Here is a 17,571-nt window from a genome sequence, read left to right as displayed (position 1 = left end):
GAGCAGGAAAGCATCTACCAGAAAAATATATTCATTTAAATGGGAGACGTTCTTGTTGCAAGCAGCCCAGCATGGTCTCTGGACCTTGTCCAGGCATCTGTAGTGAAGGTCCTCAGTTACTTACTGTACTTAAAACAGGTAGGTCTCAGAGATTAATAAAAGGCCAAGCAGCAATCCAAGCTTGCCATCTGCCTGTAGAGTATTGCTTAGTCTTGTCACCCCCAAAGGGGGAGCGCACACGCACACACACACCTCTCTCTCTCTCTCTCTCTCTCTCCTACTGCCTAGGACTTCAGTTTAATCTTCCTAAACCTTGTGGAGCCTGCATTCAAACCTCTCCTTGTAGCACCATGGTTATTTGTTTGTTCTGATCCCTGCAGTAAAGGGAACAGAAATTGCCTGAAAGTACCCCAGTGTCGAAATCTCCAGTTAGGTGTAGCCAGCATATATTACTCCTTCACCATCCTCTCTACAGACTGTGATGCAGAAGGCATGTTGCAGTGAGTGGCTGGAGTGCAATTATGTGGCACAACTGAAAGCAACCCTCAGATTGCTCTAACTGGTGCAAAGAATCAGGGATATTTAATAATGAGAAGTTGAGAACCAACCACCTCTTTTTCCTATATCCTGGACTCTCCCACATAACTGTGTGAGGGAGGGAAACCATTCTTGGCTGCACTCTCCTAGGCACAGGCAAAGGCAGTCAAACTCCTATCCGACTCTCCATAGAGCTCCTGTCCTGTAGATAGGTCAGATTTCCTTTTCCCCCTGCAAAGCAGTAAATGGCCAATAGGGGTACTGGTGAGCAGCTGCAACAGACGTTGGTGGCTGTGCGCTCCCACAGACTGATTCAGGTGCTTAATTTGAAAACTGGCAGGATACTTATGAAAATATATTTTAAATTGGTAATTATTTCTTAACCCGGTTGCTCTCAAGGACCACTGCTTAAAGCTTTGATCACATGTGGTCCCAGGGCACAAGTTTTATACCACTGGCCTAGAATGTTACACAGTGCATGAGCTACCTAACTTCATCTTACTTAGACAACAGTGTATAGTACATTACTAACTACTTGCCTAATAAAGGTTGTACAGAGAGGACTCTCTGGACTGGAGAATCTGGCCCTCTGTGTGTGTGCAGTATATTGCAAATGTTTGTGTCAATATTCTCAGAATCGCTGAAGATACAAAAATATTTTTCCCTAGCTATTTTTTTAAAATCGTAAGTAGCTATAATGTGTGAGGAGTTAGATTTACCTTGATGCATGAAGACTTCACGTACCTAACTTGCCAGCATGTGCAGTGATCCACAACAAGCAAATACATATTTTTCCTAAATGGATGAGTTATGCATCAAGGTATATTCATTACATTAAGGAGTCAGAAGGATACAAATGGAATACAGGGGACTGTCTGTTTCAATTTCAAGTTCCCACTCACTGGAATGTTTTGGGACCTCTGAGCATTCTCAGTAAAAAAAGAGCCCTCGAACCAGCTGACAAAGACCATAGAGTCAAATCATAAGAGCAAAGGGAGTTTCACACATGACTCAGGCTGGAGGCATGAAATCTTAGAGTGAGAATTCTGCAAGATATCTTCAGAGAAATAAAATTTAGCTTGCAATTCTACTTCTCTAAGGTTTCCATTTCCCGAACTGGTCCAGGAAACTCTTAAGGCAGGTCTATGCTACAAACTTGAATTAGTGAAGACTTCTGGTGAAGACACTGTGAGCTGACTAGAGAGGCAAGAGCTGTGTCGGCAGGAGAAGCCCTCTGGCCGACATAGTGCTGTCTACGTGGGGGGCTAGGGTCCATATAATCTGGATTTTTCACACCCCTGAGTGATGTAGTAATACCGCAGTAACTGTGTACTCAGACTTAGAAAACAGTTTGCAGTAAGCGTGTTAAAATAAAAATGTGATTGTTACTGACAATTCTGCCAATAGACTTCAGAAATACATGAGTTAATAAAATTCTTTAAAAATGTTATAGGAACCATAAGACCAGGAAATGGACAAGAGATCTTGTCTCAAGGGACCAATCCGCACCCTCCACAACAAAATAGAGTACTGCAGCAACTGCAGCAGGGGGATTGGAGATTGCAGCAACTGCACCACTTACATCAGCAGCACCAGCAACAATTACTTCAGGATGCTTACATGCAACAGGTACAGGCTTATTTTACTACAGGAAAATGCCATGTTTAAAAATGATTAAATGTGAGTAAGCCCACTTTTTAAATTCTATATTTCAATTACACATGAAAATTTAAACTTTTCTACTACTATGGGTGGTTCTGCCTCTTTCAGGCAGAGAGCGATGTGGGCTGTTTTATTTCCCCTTCATCCTGCTTCTGTTGCATAACACTCTTTTTATAGTTACATTCTGTGTTAACCAGTTGCTATTTCTTCCGCCTGCTTGAACTTGGATCCTAGCTGGATTTTGACTTCGCACTAGGTGTAAGTGATGTGATGTGTGAGACACCCTTGCATTCCAACAACCTAGGAAAACAGCATGATACTGGCAACGCCGGTCAGCAATAGGTTGTTCTCTAAAGATGCCATCTGTGTAGGATTCTCATTCTGTGGTTTTGTCTTGTCAGTGTAAAATTCCCATAGCTGTTGAGGTTTTTCTGACCCTGGAGGGTAGCAGCTGTGAGAGCAGAAGACAGATTTCCACACCCCCCCCGCCCCCCATTGGATCCCCCTGTAAATACTACCTTGCAAACATTATGATCCCCTTTTTGACCATGGTCAGCAAAGCTGTTCCCTTTTGGTGACTGATTCTGCATTGCTCCAGCTTTTCTGTTGACACTGTGTATCAGTGGTCCCCAATCTTTTTCATCTGGCAGGCGCCAGATGACGAGCCACAGAGGACCGTGGCGGTGGATGAGCATCCGCCGAAATGCCGCCGACAAGCGGCAACGTCAATAGGCATCGCCGCCGAGAAGCAGCGTCATCCAGAGGTGTCGTTGCCTAAAATCGCTGCTTCTCAGTGGCATTTCAGTGGATGCTCGTCTGCCGGCCAGTACATGGGCACACTTAGACGCCCCAGTGGGCGCCATGGCGCCCGCGGGCACCGCATTGGGAACCCCTGCTGTGTATCCTTAAAAGACGTACTTAAACTTGTGTTCTGTTGAGTATGGCTGCCTACGTTTCCTGAGGATCACATCATTTTACTTGTACTGTGTGGTGCCTAAAACACACTTGAGGGTGAGTGATACAATAAATAACCATCTGAGAGGGAATCTAAAAGAGCAACCAGGTTTGTTCACTTGCAAAATAGACTAACTACTGGCCCAGTTTTTATATCTTGTAGTACCAGAACAACGTGTTTTAAAATGCACCAATTGTTGTTACTGCGTTTTACTCTTATTTAACTGTGGCTCTCCTTTATTGAAAAGGCTGCTTATAGATGTGTTGTTTTTTTTTAAACAAGCTGTTTAAAATCATTACTCATTGAGTTGTTTTGGTTAATTTTTTCAGAAATATCTCTTTCTTTCTAAATGTAGTATCAACAAGCAATGCACCAGCAAATGGTCCAACAACAACTTATGATGCAATCTATGTACCAACAGCAACCGTCCCCATCCCAGTATCCTGCCATGGTATGTTGCCTGTAGATGCTATTATTCTTTATTTGATTAGTTGATATGCTGTACAGATTAATTGCAATGTATAGTAGTCTTAATAGGTATCTGAGTTGCAATAGACATCTTAAATATTGGGCAGTGAATCATCTAATTTGTTTCCCAACATGCTACAGCTTTCAGCGCTAACAAAATAGCGCATGTTGACCTGTTTCTCTGTTCATATCTGTTAGCTGATTTTATAATGAGCACAATTTAAAGAATGTGTAGATTTGTTTTAATATTGGGTTACAATTAATGCACACTGAATGAAACACTGTGGTGTAGTTATTTACTAGCCTGAGAGCTATTTGGTTGATACAAGAATGTAGGCAGATGTTCAACATCTAAAGGTTGGTAGAAAATGAAAGTACTATAAAATCCAATATTTGAAATACACTTTTCAGGCCAAGCCTTTCAAAAGTGGTTGCTTAAAATTGGGTTCTTAAGTGGCCTGAATAATTCAAGTGCTGAAGCTCCCTTTCAGGCCCCATTGTACTGGTACTTATCACAACTGTACACACAATTGGCTAACAGTACAAGTAGCTTCTGCAGTTGCATGCAGTCATATTAACTGAACACTCATTTTGAACACAATTATGGAAGTCTGGTCCTTAAAGACAAAAATAGAAAATAAAGCACTACAGTAGTCACCATTTAAAATATTTATAATTTTGCTTTTGCAAGTAGATATTGAAGTATAGCATAACATGCATTAATTTTGCTTGCCTTTGCCAGTAAATATTTTAATGGCGACAGTTGTATGCACAAACGTGGCTGAGTTAACATTACTATTAGAACCTTAACTTTCTCAGAGTAATGTTAACTTGGCTACTCAATGCATACTATTATGCAACATCTCATTTTCCGGTTTTTACTTTTTATATTTGTTCATAAGTTAATATTCTGAGTATGCCATAAAATATAGGATGGGCACCAGAGCAGAGAGAATTTTTCACTTGCTTATGATAAAGCATTTGAAATCAAGTATGTTACATTGACTGAAGTTTGTTTATATGAAATATTCTTGAATGCAGTTTTTAAAATATACCTAAAGCCTTGAGTAAACTTTGATATTTTTTGATTAAGTTAAAACCTTTCCTTTATTTACTATTTGATGTATCATTATTTCACTAAAGAGTAAATGTTCTTACATAGTATGTGTGCTGCAGTACGTAGGTACATCATGGTGGAAACTTTAAGCTCAGAATTTTTCTGCTTTAGAGAGAGCTTTTGTATGTGGTTTGGTCTTTTCTTAGCAAGATGGAATAATTTCCTATTTTGCGGTATGCAATCCCTTAAAACCATCTTTGTAGTCAGGTTCTATTTCATTAGACTTACGGTTTAAACTAATTTTAAATGTTTTTATTTTTATTAATAGATATAATATTGTCGGTTTACTCCAGCTTGGCAATGTAGACATGAAAAAATAATTAGCCCAATCTAATTAGTACACTCTCTTGTCTCTGACATAATCAGAGATTTTACTCCCCCATCAAAATAGATTTATCTGGGTACGTGGGCAACTATAATTTTTGGAAGGATAATTTACACCAAGATTACTAAAATGAACATTATTCAGCATTTCAACCTTTAATGGATATAGTAAAACATAATTTGTTGACAGCATATACAGTACAGCATTGTAAGCAGTCCTCTGTGCTGCCATACAGTGCCCTCAGTATACACCTCTACCCCGATATAACGCGACCCGATAGAACACGAATTCGGATATAACACAGTAAAGCAGCACTCGGGGGGGCGGGGCTGCGCACTCCGGCGGATCAAAGCAAATTCGATATAACGCGGTTTCACCTATAACGCAGTAAGATTTTTTTGGCTCCCAAGGACCGTGTTCTATCGGGGTAGAGGTGTATTGAATGTGTGTAATTTAAAAAAAATAATTAGTAGCAATGGAAACATTATATATTTAGTTTGATTTTTTTCATTCTCCAACTCATGTGTTTCAATGAGTGATTTATTAAACCAGCAATTTTATTAGTAGTATAAGTGCTCTAATATTGGTTTCCTGCAGTTTCAGCAGGAATATGTAACTTTGGCTTTGCCATATCCTGATGGTTTTTTGGCTTCCTCCTCATATATTAATTTCAGACAAGCTGGGTGAGGTAATATCTTTTATTGGACCAGCTTCTGTTGGTGGAGGGGACAAGCTTTCAAGCTTTACAGAGCTCTTCCTCAGGTGTGGAGAAGGTGAAGAGCACTGGGAAGTTCGAAATCTTGTCCCCTCCACCAACAGAAGTTGGTCCAATAGAAGATACTACCTCACCCGCTTCGTGTCTCATATCTTGGGTATCTTGGGACCAATATAGCTACAATAACATTGGAAACTATGATGAGAGAGTCATATTGCAAGTCCAAATACTCTATAAGAAGCAAAATGAAAGTGGCCTGTTTTTATGGCCAAATGAATTCTGGTTACTTTATAATGGTGAGTATCTTCCTCAGGTGCAACAATACCAGCAAGCTCTCTTACATCAGCGGATCCTTGCACAGCAACATCAACAGCAACCTCAACATCCACAGTCTCCTGAGTATCTTACCTCTCCTCAAGAGTTCTCACCAGCCTTAATTTCCTACTCTGCATCACTTCCTGCTCATGTTGGAGCAGTGATGGATTCTCCTTATACGGCCAATAGGCAAGTACACATATTGTTGAGATAGTAGTGCCGGAGGCCCTAATTGACTCGGTCCTGTTGTGATGGGCACTGTACAAATACTTGGCTGGTCCTTTCTCAAAGAGCTTATGCTTCCTTCACTATTCCGAAATATATTTAAAATGTGTCCTACAATCTGCATTCAACTTGATGCTCTTTATATTGGAGTGGGGTGGGGTACTTCTCTGGTTACTCTGACTTACAAATCAGTTTAGGTTCTGCTACTGACAGAACACACCTTTCAAAGCTGCTTGCTTCTGGACTAACTTCACTTCCTGCCTTGGTTGGTCATGGGCTAAGTTGCTCAGATATTGAACTTGACACCTGCTGCCATTTACCATTCTTCTATCTGTAGGCAGGATTAAAACCTTTTCACATGCTGCTTCAAGGTGTGCGTATGTCGTGATTTGTTATTGCATGTTACTTGTGCACCCCACAACACAAGCTATGTCTTAAGTTTCTTTCAGTTTTCAGGCCTCAACTCTAGGTGCACCCAATGTAAAATTTTCTACTTTATTCACTATGCACTGGAAAGAAAAGATAATTTAAAAAATCAGCTTCATTTCTTAAATTTGTTATGATGGAAATATGAATGAGGCTGCAGCTAAAATATTTTCAGATTACTTACAAAGCTGAGATTTTGTTAAATCAGTTTTCTGAACCAAACAGACGTAGATTGAAGGGTAAAGGAGAAAGCTTTTATGGTCAGATGTGGGTGGGGGTTGTGTTAAATTAGGCTGAATTTGGCACCATATGGGAGCCCTCTCCACAGATGTAAGATCACACTTGAGACTCAGTAGCTGAAGGCAACACTCAGATGACAGGCAAAAATTTCCTCCTGACCAGTAGCAAGAATCCAGAGACCATATCAGATAAAGAGGCATAATCTGCACCTAGGACAGCTATGCTGTTAGAACTCAGAAGTAACCATGGCCTGAGGTTTGATAGGCTTCTGTGAACCAGATGCTTCTCAGAAGCCCCAGGGAGTTCAGCAGGAGATCACTAAGGTGAGGTGGCCCTCCAGATATGTCCCAAATCCCACAGCTCCAAATATCACCAAGGCATTGTCTGATGAGCCAAGATGAAACTGACCACCACCGACAGGATGGGGGTAGAAAACAGACACCAGCGAGAATGTAGGAGACCTTACTAAAGACATGTCCGTAGTTTATCATCTACAACCAAAGTCCTACGTAGTTCTCTTACCTGTCAGGCAAGTTCACAGTTTCTTAGCAATGCAGGTCCCAGTTAGTGCCCCACCCTCCCCAACCTCAATACCTTTTCCCCCAAGGTGACTGACTCTCCTTCAGCCCCGTCCGGGGTAGTTTTTCCTCTTGACACTCCTTCAGATTAGTCTTCTTGGTGCTGCTGATGTTGCTCTTCCTCCTCTCTGGAATAAGCTGGGTCTGGCTTGTATAAACCCCAGCCTCCTCCCACTCCAGCAAATTCTGAAAATAGTAGTTAATTGGAGTGGGCTTCTTGGGTCCTTTTTTCTCTCCCATGTGAGAGTTCACTCGGTCACAACTTCACAGCCCCTAAACCGCTGCAGCTTAAAACAGAAAATCAAATCAAAAGGAAAATACAGACCACAAAACACCAGAACATTGACAAAAAGCTGCCAATCCTTTGAATTTTTGGGGTTTTTATAAGTTGTGTCAATGGTAGATACTGGTGAAAGTTAACCATGTTTGAAAGACTTCAGGAGTGGATTTTTCTCATCCTTTTTTTTTTTTTTTTTTTTTAAAGGCCTTGACTGACTGTTTTGTTTTTTCATTGTCCCAGTATATTTCACTTCTACCTATAAATAAAAGTTTCAGTTCTTCTTTAAGTTCGTGCCTATGGATGCTCCACCTTAGGATGTGCCTACGCTCTCGATTGGGGACTGCAAAGTAGTGTTCAGAGGGCTGCTTCTGCTCAGAGCTGTGCCTCATGCATCAACCGAGAGGATAAAAGGAGGCATGAGCCTTCTGCCCCTCAGCTTCCTCTTCTGAGCTGCAGGAAATGAATGGAGTGTTCTGCTGTCTTCAGGTTTCTGCCATTTTTTTTTCATTTTGTGAAATCCTTATTTATTTTATCTATTTACTTAATTATCCCCTTTTCTGTTTTTGTTTAGCACATTTGTGCTCCTGGGAGCAACGGAGTGTTTCCCTTTCCTCTCCTTGGACCTTTCATTTATGCCGGAGCACAATCTGTTATACTTTAAGGATTTAAGCCCTCCCAGACCTGCCACAGGACTTTTCCCTGCAGTGACAGACACTTGAGTTGCCTGCGGTGTTTCGGGGACTCTTGCATCCCTTCAAAGTGTAAAGTGTGTTTGGGATTCAAAGACAGGTCCAAAAAGACAGGGAAACTAGACTAAAACTCCTGCCTAATGAAACATACTCTAGTTCCAGAGGGGTCTGCTCCCCAGTCCTCTATGTTGGCCTCAACATTGCTGGCTGCTTTGGCCACCATTGGAACTTCAGTTGCAGCTCCAGAAATGATGGTTTCAAAGGAAAAAAAGCACACCTCCTCAGCCAGGCGGACGAAGAAAAGAGGTAGGTCACCCCGTATGATCCACTCTCAGGAGACTTCGCATCCCCCAGAGGGTATGGCTGAATCTCTGACTGAATCCAGGACTGAGGTTTTTGTACCACATAAGAAGCCCCATATAGGCAAGCCCTCTAGCCCCAGAGCACCTACTGCAGTGGCATCACCTGATCCTTCATGGCACTGCTGTATACACAGGGCTATCATGCATATATCGACACTGGTCTGTTACCACAGTTCGCAGATGGTTGAAGACCCTGCAGCTTGCTCAGTACCGCAACAATCTCCATCTCATCAGTAGGCATTTCCGCCTCTGGTAACAGCCCAAGTCTTTATTATAGGCTATCAGAGGCCTCCAGCTCCTAGATTTGGAGGCCCTTATAATTTCTGATGAGCCGGAGTCTCACTGTTGAGATCTGTCAAAGCTCCCTCCCTGGTACCATTCAGACAGCCACAAGTTGACTCTCCTAAGTCGCCAGCCTTTAGAACTGGCTGTGTTACCTTGAGGTTTCATTTGTAGCTCAGGAGAGGATTGGTCAGACTCAGAATTTTGGTACAAGAATTCTTCCATGTACTGTACCACTACACTCCTATGAGTCCCTCTAATGAAGAGGATTTTGGGGTACCTACCAGACATTGTAGGTCTAGAGAGGCCGATTATCATTGAGAAGGCTGTCTTTTTTTCTTGGGGATAAAGGATCAGTACCTACCAGTACCTTACTGTTCATGGGTACCAACAGACAATTCCCTCACTACTTCGGTACCGGATGATACATAGGAGGGACAAGAACCTCAGGGGATCTCTTCTCCTTCAGTCAGATCCTCTTTATTTCTGGACCAGGTGGTAATATCACCACCACCTTCCTATGCTGGTGACATCAAGACCTTCCAGGACTTCATGCAGTGGCTGGTGGACTCTCTCCAAATCCTGCTAGAGGAAGTCCAAGAGTCGCATCATTCCTTGGTGGATATTTGGAATATCAATCCCCAAGGAAAGACTGCCCTGCCTATTATTTTCTCTGTCTCTTGCGTGCACCCTGTGGCAAACACCTGCCACAATACCACCCACCTGTAAGCGGGCAGATAAGATATATTATATCTCATCAAGTGGAATAGAACACTACCTATCCCAGCCCTAATTCCTGGTGGTGGATGCAGCCAACGAAAGGCACCATCAAGCTCACTGTAGACCTTCTCCAGTGGACAAGGGATCAAATGGCTGGACTTGCTGGGCAGGAAGAGCTACTCATCTTCTGCTGTTCAAATTCATATTGTCAATTATCAGGCCTTTGAGGCAAAATAAGATTTTACCACATACTCAAAATTTACACATTTTACTGGACACTTGCCACAAGACCAGAGAAATCAATTTCAGTCCATCTTGGAAGTCTAATTAGTCGCAAAAGCCTCTGTGCAGACTACCCTAAATGTCACCAACACAGCTCCAGGGCCATAGCCACGGCTGTTGTCATGAGAAGAGCATCCTGGCTCCAGGCCTCAGATTTTCTAAGAGAGGTGCAAAACACTATGGAGAGCGTCTCCCTTTAGAAGGACCCAATCTCTTCAGTGAGAATATGGACTCCTCTTTCTTTGTACTCAAGGATTCCAGGGCAGTTTTGCAGTCACTGGGGATTTAGGCTCCTACAATAAGATTGTTTAGTAGATGTCAAACTGCTCACAGATCCAGTCCATTCCAGTATCATCAGCACACCTTCTGTAAGCCTCAGGAACTCTTCTTGGGCAGATACAAACAGCAAAAATGAGGACCCTCTCCACCCACGCACTTCTACTCAGTCTGCTCTTTCTAAGAGGTGGTTTTGACAACTCAGTCAAGAGCATCAAGTATCCCATTCCGCTGGATCTTCTCTTGTGCAATTACTTCCCTGTGTCCCTTTTGGAGACTCTGTCCCACTACTTACCTGCCCAGGAACTGCTTACCTCAGACAAATGGATACTGGAGGTCATCAGAGTTGGTTATTCCATCCACTTTCACTCCCCTCCCTCACTCCCCCTTACCTGTCCCTCCTCAGGGACTCTGCTCACGAGGAACTCGTAAGACAAGAGGTCCAATCCCCCTTGTCCCCCTCTGAGCAATAGAGCCAGTTCCACCAGTTTATCGAAAGAGACTTGTATTCCGATCTCTTTCGAGTTCCCAAGAGAGAGTGGGTGAGACTCAGGAATTTGAATTATGTCCTAGCACAGCACTTCAGAATGGTGACACTTGCTACTATTATTTCATCCCTAGATCTGGGAGACTGGTTTGTTGCCCTCGACTTACAGGATGTCTGCTTTCATGTAGCTATCCACCCATCCCACAAGCACTGCCTACACTTTAGAATAGGAACAGATCACTACCAATATTGAGCTGTCCCTTTCAGACTCTCTATGGCTCAAAGGGTGTTGACAGAGATCCTCTCAGCGGTAGCAGCTTCTCTGTCAGCTCGATATTCCTGTACTTGGACAACTGGCTGCTCTAAGGCAGGTCACCCGAGGAGGTCCAGTCATCAGTGGGCAAGGCGTTAACCTTATTGTAATCTCTGAGCCATCATAGGAAATCTATACTATTTCTGGTTCAAAAAATAGATTTTATAGGGGTCACTTTAGACTCCACAATAGCAAGAGCCTATCTACCCAAGGAAAGATTTTTCATCCTATCCAATCTCAACACTGCAGTTCAGCCCACAAACCACCTTAAAGCCTTGTGTAGAGCTATTGGGTCACATGTCTGCTTCTGTATTTGTGATTACCCACATGAGGCTGCAGCTCAGATGACTCCTAACACAAGTAACAACTCGTTCCACTAGAGTGCAGTCTGGATCTATAGCTCTTCTGAAGGACGTTCCTATAACAGAAATCTGCAGAACTGCAACTTAGTCATCTTTCCCTACTTTTGACCAGCATTGTGCCATTTTACCTGCTTCTAGCGATGACACCGCCTTTGGACATGCAATCATTTGAACTGTCTTGGATTTACTCCCTTACCACCCATCACTTCATTGTTACTGCTTGTCCCTATGGGTGCTTCACCTCTTGTCCTCCTTCCCCTCTACTGTGGAGTTTCGAGAAGGAATTGAGTTACAGTGGGCTTGCGCCTCCTTTTATCCTCTCATTTGAAGCATAAGGCACTGCTCTGTGCAGGCATGGGCCCGCAGACGCTATTTGGCAGTCTCTGAGAGCGTTTGAGCATGCACACATCCTATGTGGAGCACCCATAGGGACAAAACATTTTGAACTCAGCATTACTTTAAGGAAGTAATCGCTCTTCCTCCAAACATTCAGACAAGGCTCCTAAGTACATCGTGCTTTTTAGTATGAATTCAGTCAGAGTTTAGATCTTTCCCATAATTCCTAGGTAACTGTCCATGGATAATTGGGTTTTGCCTGCGTCCTGATGGCAGGCCACGTCAGTTGGTCTCATTGTCATAAGTCTTCACCTAAAGCCAAAGACTGTAATTTGTTACTGTTTTGGCTGCTTTTGCCGGTGATATTCCCACCCCCAAAGGGAATTGGGTTATCACCATTTTTTCTCTTAGCTTTTTAATTTTTAAATTTAAATTGAATTTTTTCAGCCTGCATCGGATATGGGATCATGATTTTTATACAAATTGCAAAAGCTGGAAGGGTGGGCACATAGAAGGGGTTAGGAGACGTAAATCAAGAGGCTAGGGCAAAATTTTGTATGTTTCCAGTTAATAAGAAATGGAAAGAATGAACATATATTTACATATCTATTTAGGCCTGGTCTACACTGTAAAGTTATGTCTGCTTTAATTGTGAAAAATTTCATGCCCTGTGTGACGTAGTTAAACCAACGTAAGCCCCAGTGTAGACACCGTTGACATAGCTATGGCCTCTGAGAGGTAGGTTTTAAGAACCTCTTCCATCGTGGTAGTGTCTGTCTATGCTACAGAACTATAGTGGTGCAGCTGCAGCACTGTAGGTGTGCCACTGCAGTGTTTCTAGTGTAAACATTCCCTTGGACACTCACATTCTAGTCATTCTTTTGTTCCTTGAAAGTGAGCTCCAAAGGAAATGGGTTTATGCCTCTCTTTTTGCTGCTGAGATGTATAAAGGCCTGAAGTTTTAAAAACCACATTCATTAGAAGTTGACATGTTACATCTCTCTCCTTTCTTCCCTTATTTTTAATGAAAACCAAAGAACCGATGGTATTAAGATTCTAAGAAAGGAAAAACGTGATTAAAGAGAAAGTGACTATTTTGTTTAAAATTATTTTTTCTTGTTAACACTTACTTAACTTAGTGAACTCTATAAATAAGTGGTGGAGGGGAACCTTTTAGTCAATAGCCCCATCCCTTCAATTAAGGACCAGCAGCTCCCAATCTACAGATACATTTTCTCAAAAAAAAAAAAAAAAAAAAAAAACCCCAAACAAACAAAAAACCACCCAACAGCAAAACAGATTTTGACATTCCCAATATTTTCCTTTCCTCACCCCCTCCTAAAAAAGCAGAAATAAACATTTTGGCTATTTTTTAATATAATACAGAAACAAATAGATACACCACCTTTTCTATTTCAGGTCACATTTACATTAGAAGCTGTTTACGATTTGGCCATGCTTAGAATGAATGGAGAAAAAAACCCATAAAGTAAAACACAAGTTGAAGTGAATTACATACAACAATATAAAATAAGGTGGAACAAAACTCTAAATTATTGCTAAAGTATCTCACTGGGAAGCTATCACATTGTGTGTAAGAACAAATATTCAAAGACCTCTGGAATGACAAAATTCTGATATGCTTAATTTTACATCAATAGGCTGTAATGTTTCTTTATCTGATTCCCCAAATTGACTTCACAGCTCAGTCGTTCCTGATGCAGAGGCCGTTTCCAGTTACCCAAAGCAGAACATCAGTAACCCACCTGATATGTCAGGCTGGAACCCATTTGGAGAGGACAATTTCTCCAAGCTAACAGAGGAGGAGCTACTGGACAGAGAATTTGACCTTCTGAGATCAAGTAAGGGACGCTTGAAGGCTTATTTCGCTTCACAGTAAATAAGGGCTCTGTAGGTACACTCAGCAGTGCCAAAGACTGTCCTTTTTAAGGGCCATGCAGTCTGTTGTACAGAAAATTCTTTCTGAGCATTTGAGGGCCTTTTCACTTTTCTTTCCATTTGGAAAATGTTGTGTGCAGTGGAAATTCACTGTTTAGCATTAGCAGCTATTGATATAATCTTTAACTCTAAAATATTTCTCATCTCCTTGATTGTCAAGAATTCTAACTATCAGTAGTATGGTGTTCAGATAAATGAGACCATTTAGCTGCTTGCATTATTCCATTTGCAGCTCTGTTTTCTTGCACACCAGAACAGAAGGTTCTGTTGGTCTGAAATGCCCTTTGAAAATGCCTGAAAGAAAAATTGGTCTATTACATTATGTTAATGTTTTGTAATGTCCTTTGATGAGTGGCTACATGTAAGGGCTGCTTTATTGTTCTGACATGGCAATAGTTGAATAAACTTTTTTCCTCTTTAAGTCCGCTATCTCAATGTTTTTACTTGAAATCCCTTTCTTTAGGTAACTTGTTGGTATTCATCACGATGCTATTTTCAAATGTAATTTTGTTAAGGAAGACTAGATCTGTTTTTTAAAAAGACCTGTAGCATGTAGCAAAACATGACATTGACTTCAAAGTTACAGATATAATCATTTGACAGCTAGGATCAGATTTCTCTGGAGTAAAAATGCAACAAAATAGCTAGTGGGGAATTAATGGAAAAAGAAACTATAATTTTAACAGAGCTAGCTTCTTTCACATTTCTAGTGGCTTAATTTTTCCAAGTGACTGTTTTTTTTGTAAGCTTGCTATGAGACTATGGAATGCCAACAAGCAAAGTGAATGTAAGAATATTAAAGAACATACATGAAATCGTTTTTCTACCATTTAGCTTCAAGAAGTCAGTCTAAAATAAATAGGGCAGAACCGAAAACTTACCGTAGCGTTGCATAAATGTGGTTTATTTGTACCACTTTTCTAAGAGATGTCAAAGTAGCATTGCAAAAATGAATTATTTCCAGTAGAACAAAAAAGTTGCTCTTGTTAATGTTGGGAAATGAAGATTGTCCTAGTTGAAAATAACCATTCTTTAAAAAAAAAAAAAAAAAATTTTTTTGGAACTTGAAACTATTGTCTTTCCAGTAATTGTGTTGAAAATCTTAAGCATAGTTCCTTCAAAAGGAGCCTTAGAAGATTTGGAAATCAAAATAATACTCAACAGGAGAATGTTTGTTTAAAAGTGAAAGGTCAGCATAGCACTGCCCATTCTCATAATTCCTAACCACATTGCTGACCATAATTATGCTAAATGTCCTGAGTATGTCCTGCATCTGGCTTCATTGAATATTCTTGAGCCACGTTTCCAGTAGATGTAAGGAAAATAAAATATACTGACCAGAAAAATATTTTAAGTGGCTTCATGCCTAATGTACTAGCTGCCATTCAGCAAATGTGCTTACTGAGAATGGCTGGCTATATTTGCCATACCCAAAGTTCTGTTCAGTTTGGTGAAAGATGTAGAAAAATTGACAACTTAGACAGATTCTAAGAAGGGCAGATAAGATTGTCAGAGATTAAGATTTTAATTTTTTTCTTCATACAGTGTTATCATATTCTAGAATTCCAGCAAAATAGAAATTGTAAAGTAATGTTATTTTCATGCAAAGCCGCTTTCTTTGAAGGTTCTAGGAGGTTGATTTCTTCCTGTAAATGCTAATGAACTTTGCATAAGGTTATCTCATCAGGAAATTCTAACACCGTTGTCTGAGGCCCTGAAGTTATGTAATGCCTTTATATACACCTGATGGAGAGCTTATGATGCTATGTAGTGAGATGACTGGTGGTATTCTCAGTGCAAGATTAAGGAGAATACAAAGAAGAATAGTTGACTAAGATTATTGTGCAGTCTGTAGACTAGAGCTATGTCTACACTAGCACTTTTGTCGGTATAGCTTATGTTGCTCAGGTGTGTGGAAAAAAACACACCGTGGAGCGACATAAGTACACTGACAGAAGCGCTGTTGTGGACAGCACTATGTCAGCGGGAGACCTTCTCCTGTCGACATAGCGACCAATGCTTGTTGGAGGTAGTTTAATTATGTTGACGGGAGAGCTCTCCCCGGCAGCATAGAGCAGCTGCACGAGCGACCTTACAGCGGCACAGCTGCATTGGTACAGCTCGCTAGTATAGCCATGGCCAACAATTGCTTTAGTGCAAGATGGGACTGTAAAGTGATGGCATAAAAAGGAAGAATTATTGTAAAAATGACAAGAATTATAACAATTTTTACATGGTTGGTGGCTCCTGTTAATATTGCGTTCATTATATATAATGCTTGCCTTAATATAATGTTTCTTGGAACGCAGTCCTTGTAAAAATGGGAGTGCTTGAAACCACACAATTTTCTCTCCTCTTTTGCTCTTTACTGTTAAGTCGGGGAGAATATGTAGTAAAAGTTAGAGCATAGTAGACATTAGACTTCATGTTATCTGAATGCCAACATTTGTTTGAGTTATTCCTTATTTCCTCAAGTATACTGAGCTTGTGCAAGAGAATTGTATGAAGAAAATAAACTAATGATGTCTTGTACTCTACAATCTCTTGTATGTTCTCTGCTGATTCTCCCTTAACAGTTACTGGTTACTTCCATTGTCCAATGTTTGTATTATACCTTGCTAGTATAACTGACTAAACAAACTATGAGTGCTGGCGTATCTTGCTTTTCCCCTACCCTAGCCTGTAAAGTGACTTTACTGTTGTACAAGAAACTCATGATATGATCAGTAATCCAATAGCACTTCACATGTCTGTAAAATTAAGTACCTGAGCACTGTTCCATTTATTCAGTATTTAGTACTTCGCTTTTATGTAGCATTGAATATTTAAAAAAAAAACAACTTTTCAAACATCAACTAATATTACATTACATTTCTGAACTAGGTAATAAGTCCATTTATAGATAGGGTTAAGAGATTTGCCATAGGTCCTTCAATGAGGTTTTTAGAGCCAAGACTAGAAACTCAGCTTTTCTGACTCAGTATTTTTTTAACCACATGACAGCGCTGCCTAGGAAAATGTTGAGACATAACTTCCTGTGGTTTGACAAATAATACACTAGGTGGCAGACTGGTTTAGTATTCTGCATGAAGTGCAATAGTTTTTCTTCCTCACCTTTGGCTTGAGTCCAGTTTAAAAGCCTCAATGGAAAGCCCTTCTATAGATCACAAATTTCCACAGTCTTCACTCTGACAATTAGGATTTCCTTAATGAATTTCTCATTGTAGTTATTGATGTCCTCTCACAAAAGAGATCCCTGATATTAAGGCAATAGTAGACAAAATAGATAAAATACTTCCATTATATTTTAGCCTATGGATTTTGAGTGTTGACAGTAGCAGTCTTGTTCTAAATGTATGTTCTGTAATACCTATAGTAATCTTCTAAAATCAGAGCACAAATGTTTACCACTATACAGTTAAAATGGCAAAAGTGGTAAATGTAGAGGCATACACCTCTACAGAGATAATTTACATAATTCTGTTTTTAGTTTTCATTGTACATTAACAAGATTATTCTTGCTAAAATGTTTTTGACATTGTGCACATGTATTAAAATATATATCACTGCTCTTTTCATAAAATCACCAAATTCCTTTCTACAGGAGAGGACATCAGTTTTTACAAGAGAGCCACTGTTTATCACAGAATGTGTAAATTT

The 17,571-nt window shown here is 40.6% G+C and overlaps 1 protein-coding gene across 2 annotated transcripts in view; it reads left to right on the top strand.

Annotated features, from left to right (window-relative positions):
• The window catches only part of BMP2K (BMP2 inducible kinase), a 111,665-nt gene that overhangs the window by 68,009 nt on the left and 26,085 nt on the right, over positions 1-17,571 (top strand). For both annotated transcript variants that reach the window (XR_008445224.1, XM_054030999.1), the window contains exons 11-14: positions 1,991-2,166; positions 3,510-3,605; positions 6,093-6,283; positions 13,657-13,814. Coding sequence is in view for 1 of the 2 variants with exons in the window: in XM_054030999.1 (XP_053886974.1) it covers positions 1,991-2,166; positions 3,510-3,605; positions 6,093-6,283; positions 13,657-13,814 (621 nt within the window). In the remaining variant the exon portion in view is untranslated. The remainder of the gene's footprint in view (positions 1-1,990; positions 2,167-3,509; positions 3,606-6,092; positions 6,284-13,656; positions 13,815-17,571) is intronic.

Source organism: Malaclemys terrapin, chromosome 5 (assembly GCF_027887155.1).
Source record: "Malaclemys terrapin pileata isolate rMalTer1 chromosome 5, rMalTer1.hap1, whole genome shotgun sequence".
Lineage (NCBI taxonomy): Eukaryota > Metazoa > Chordata > Testudines > Emydidae > Malaclemys > Malaclemys terrapin.
The sequence above is the reverse complement of the archived record's forward strand: the minus strand, read 5'-3'. Positions and strand labels throughout refer to the sequence as shown.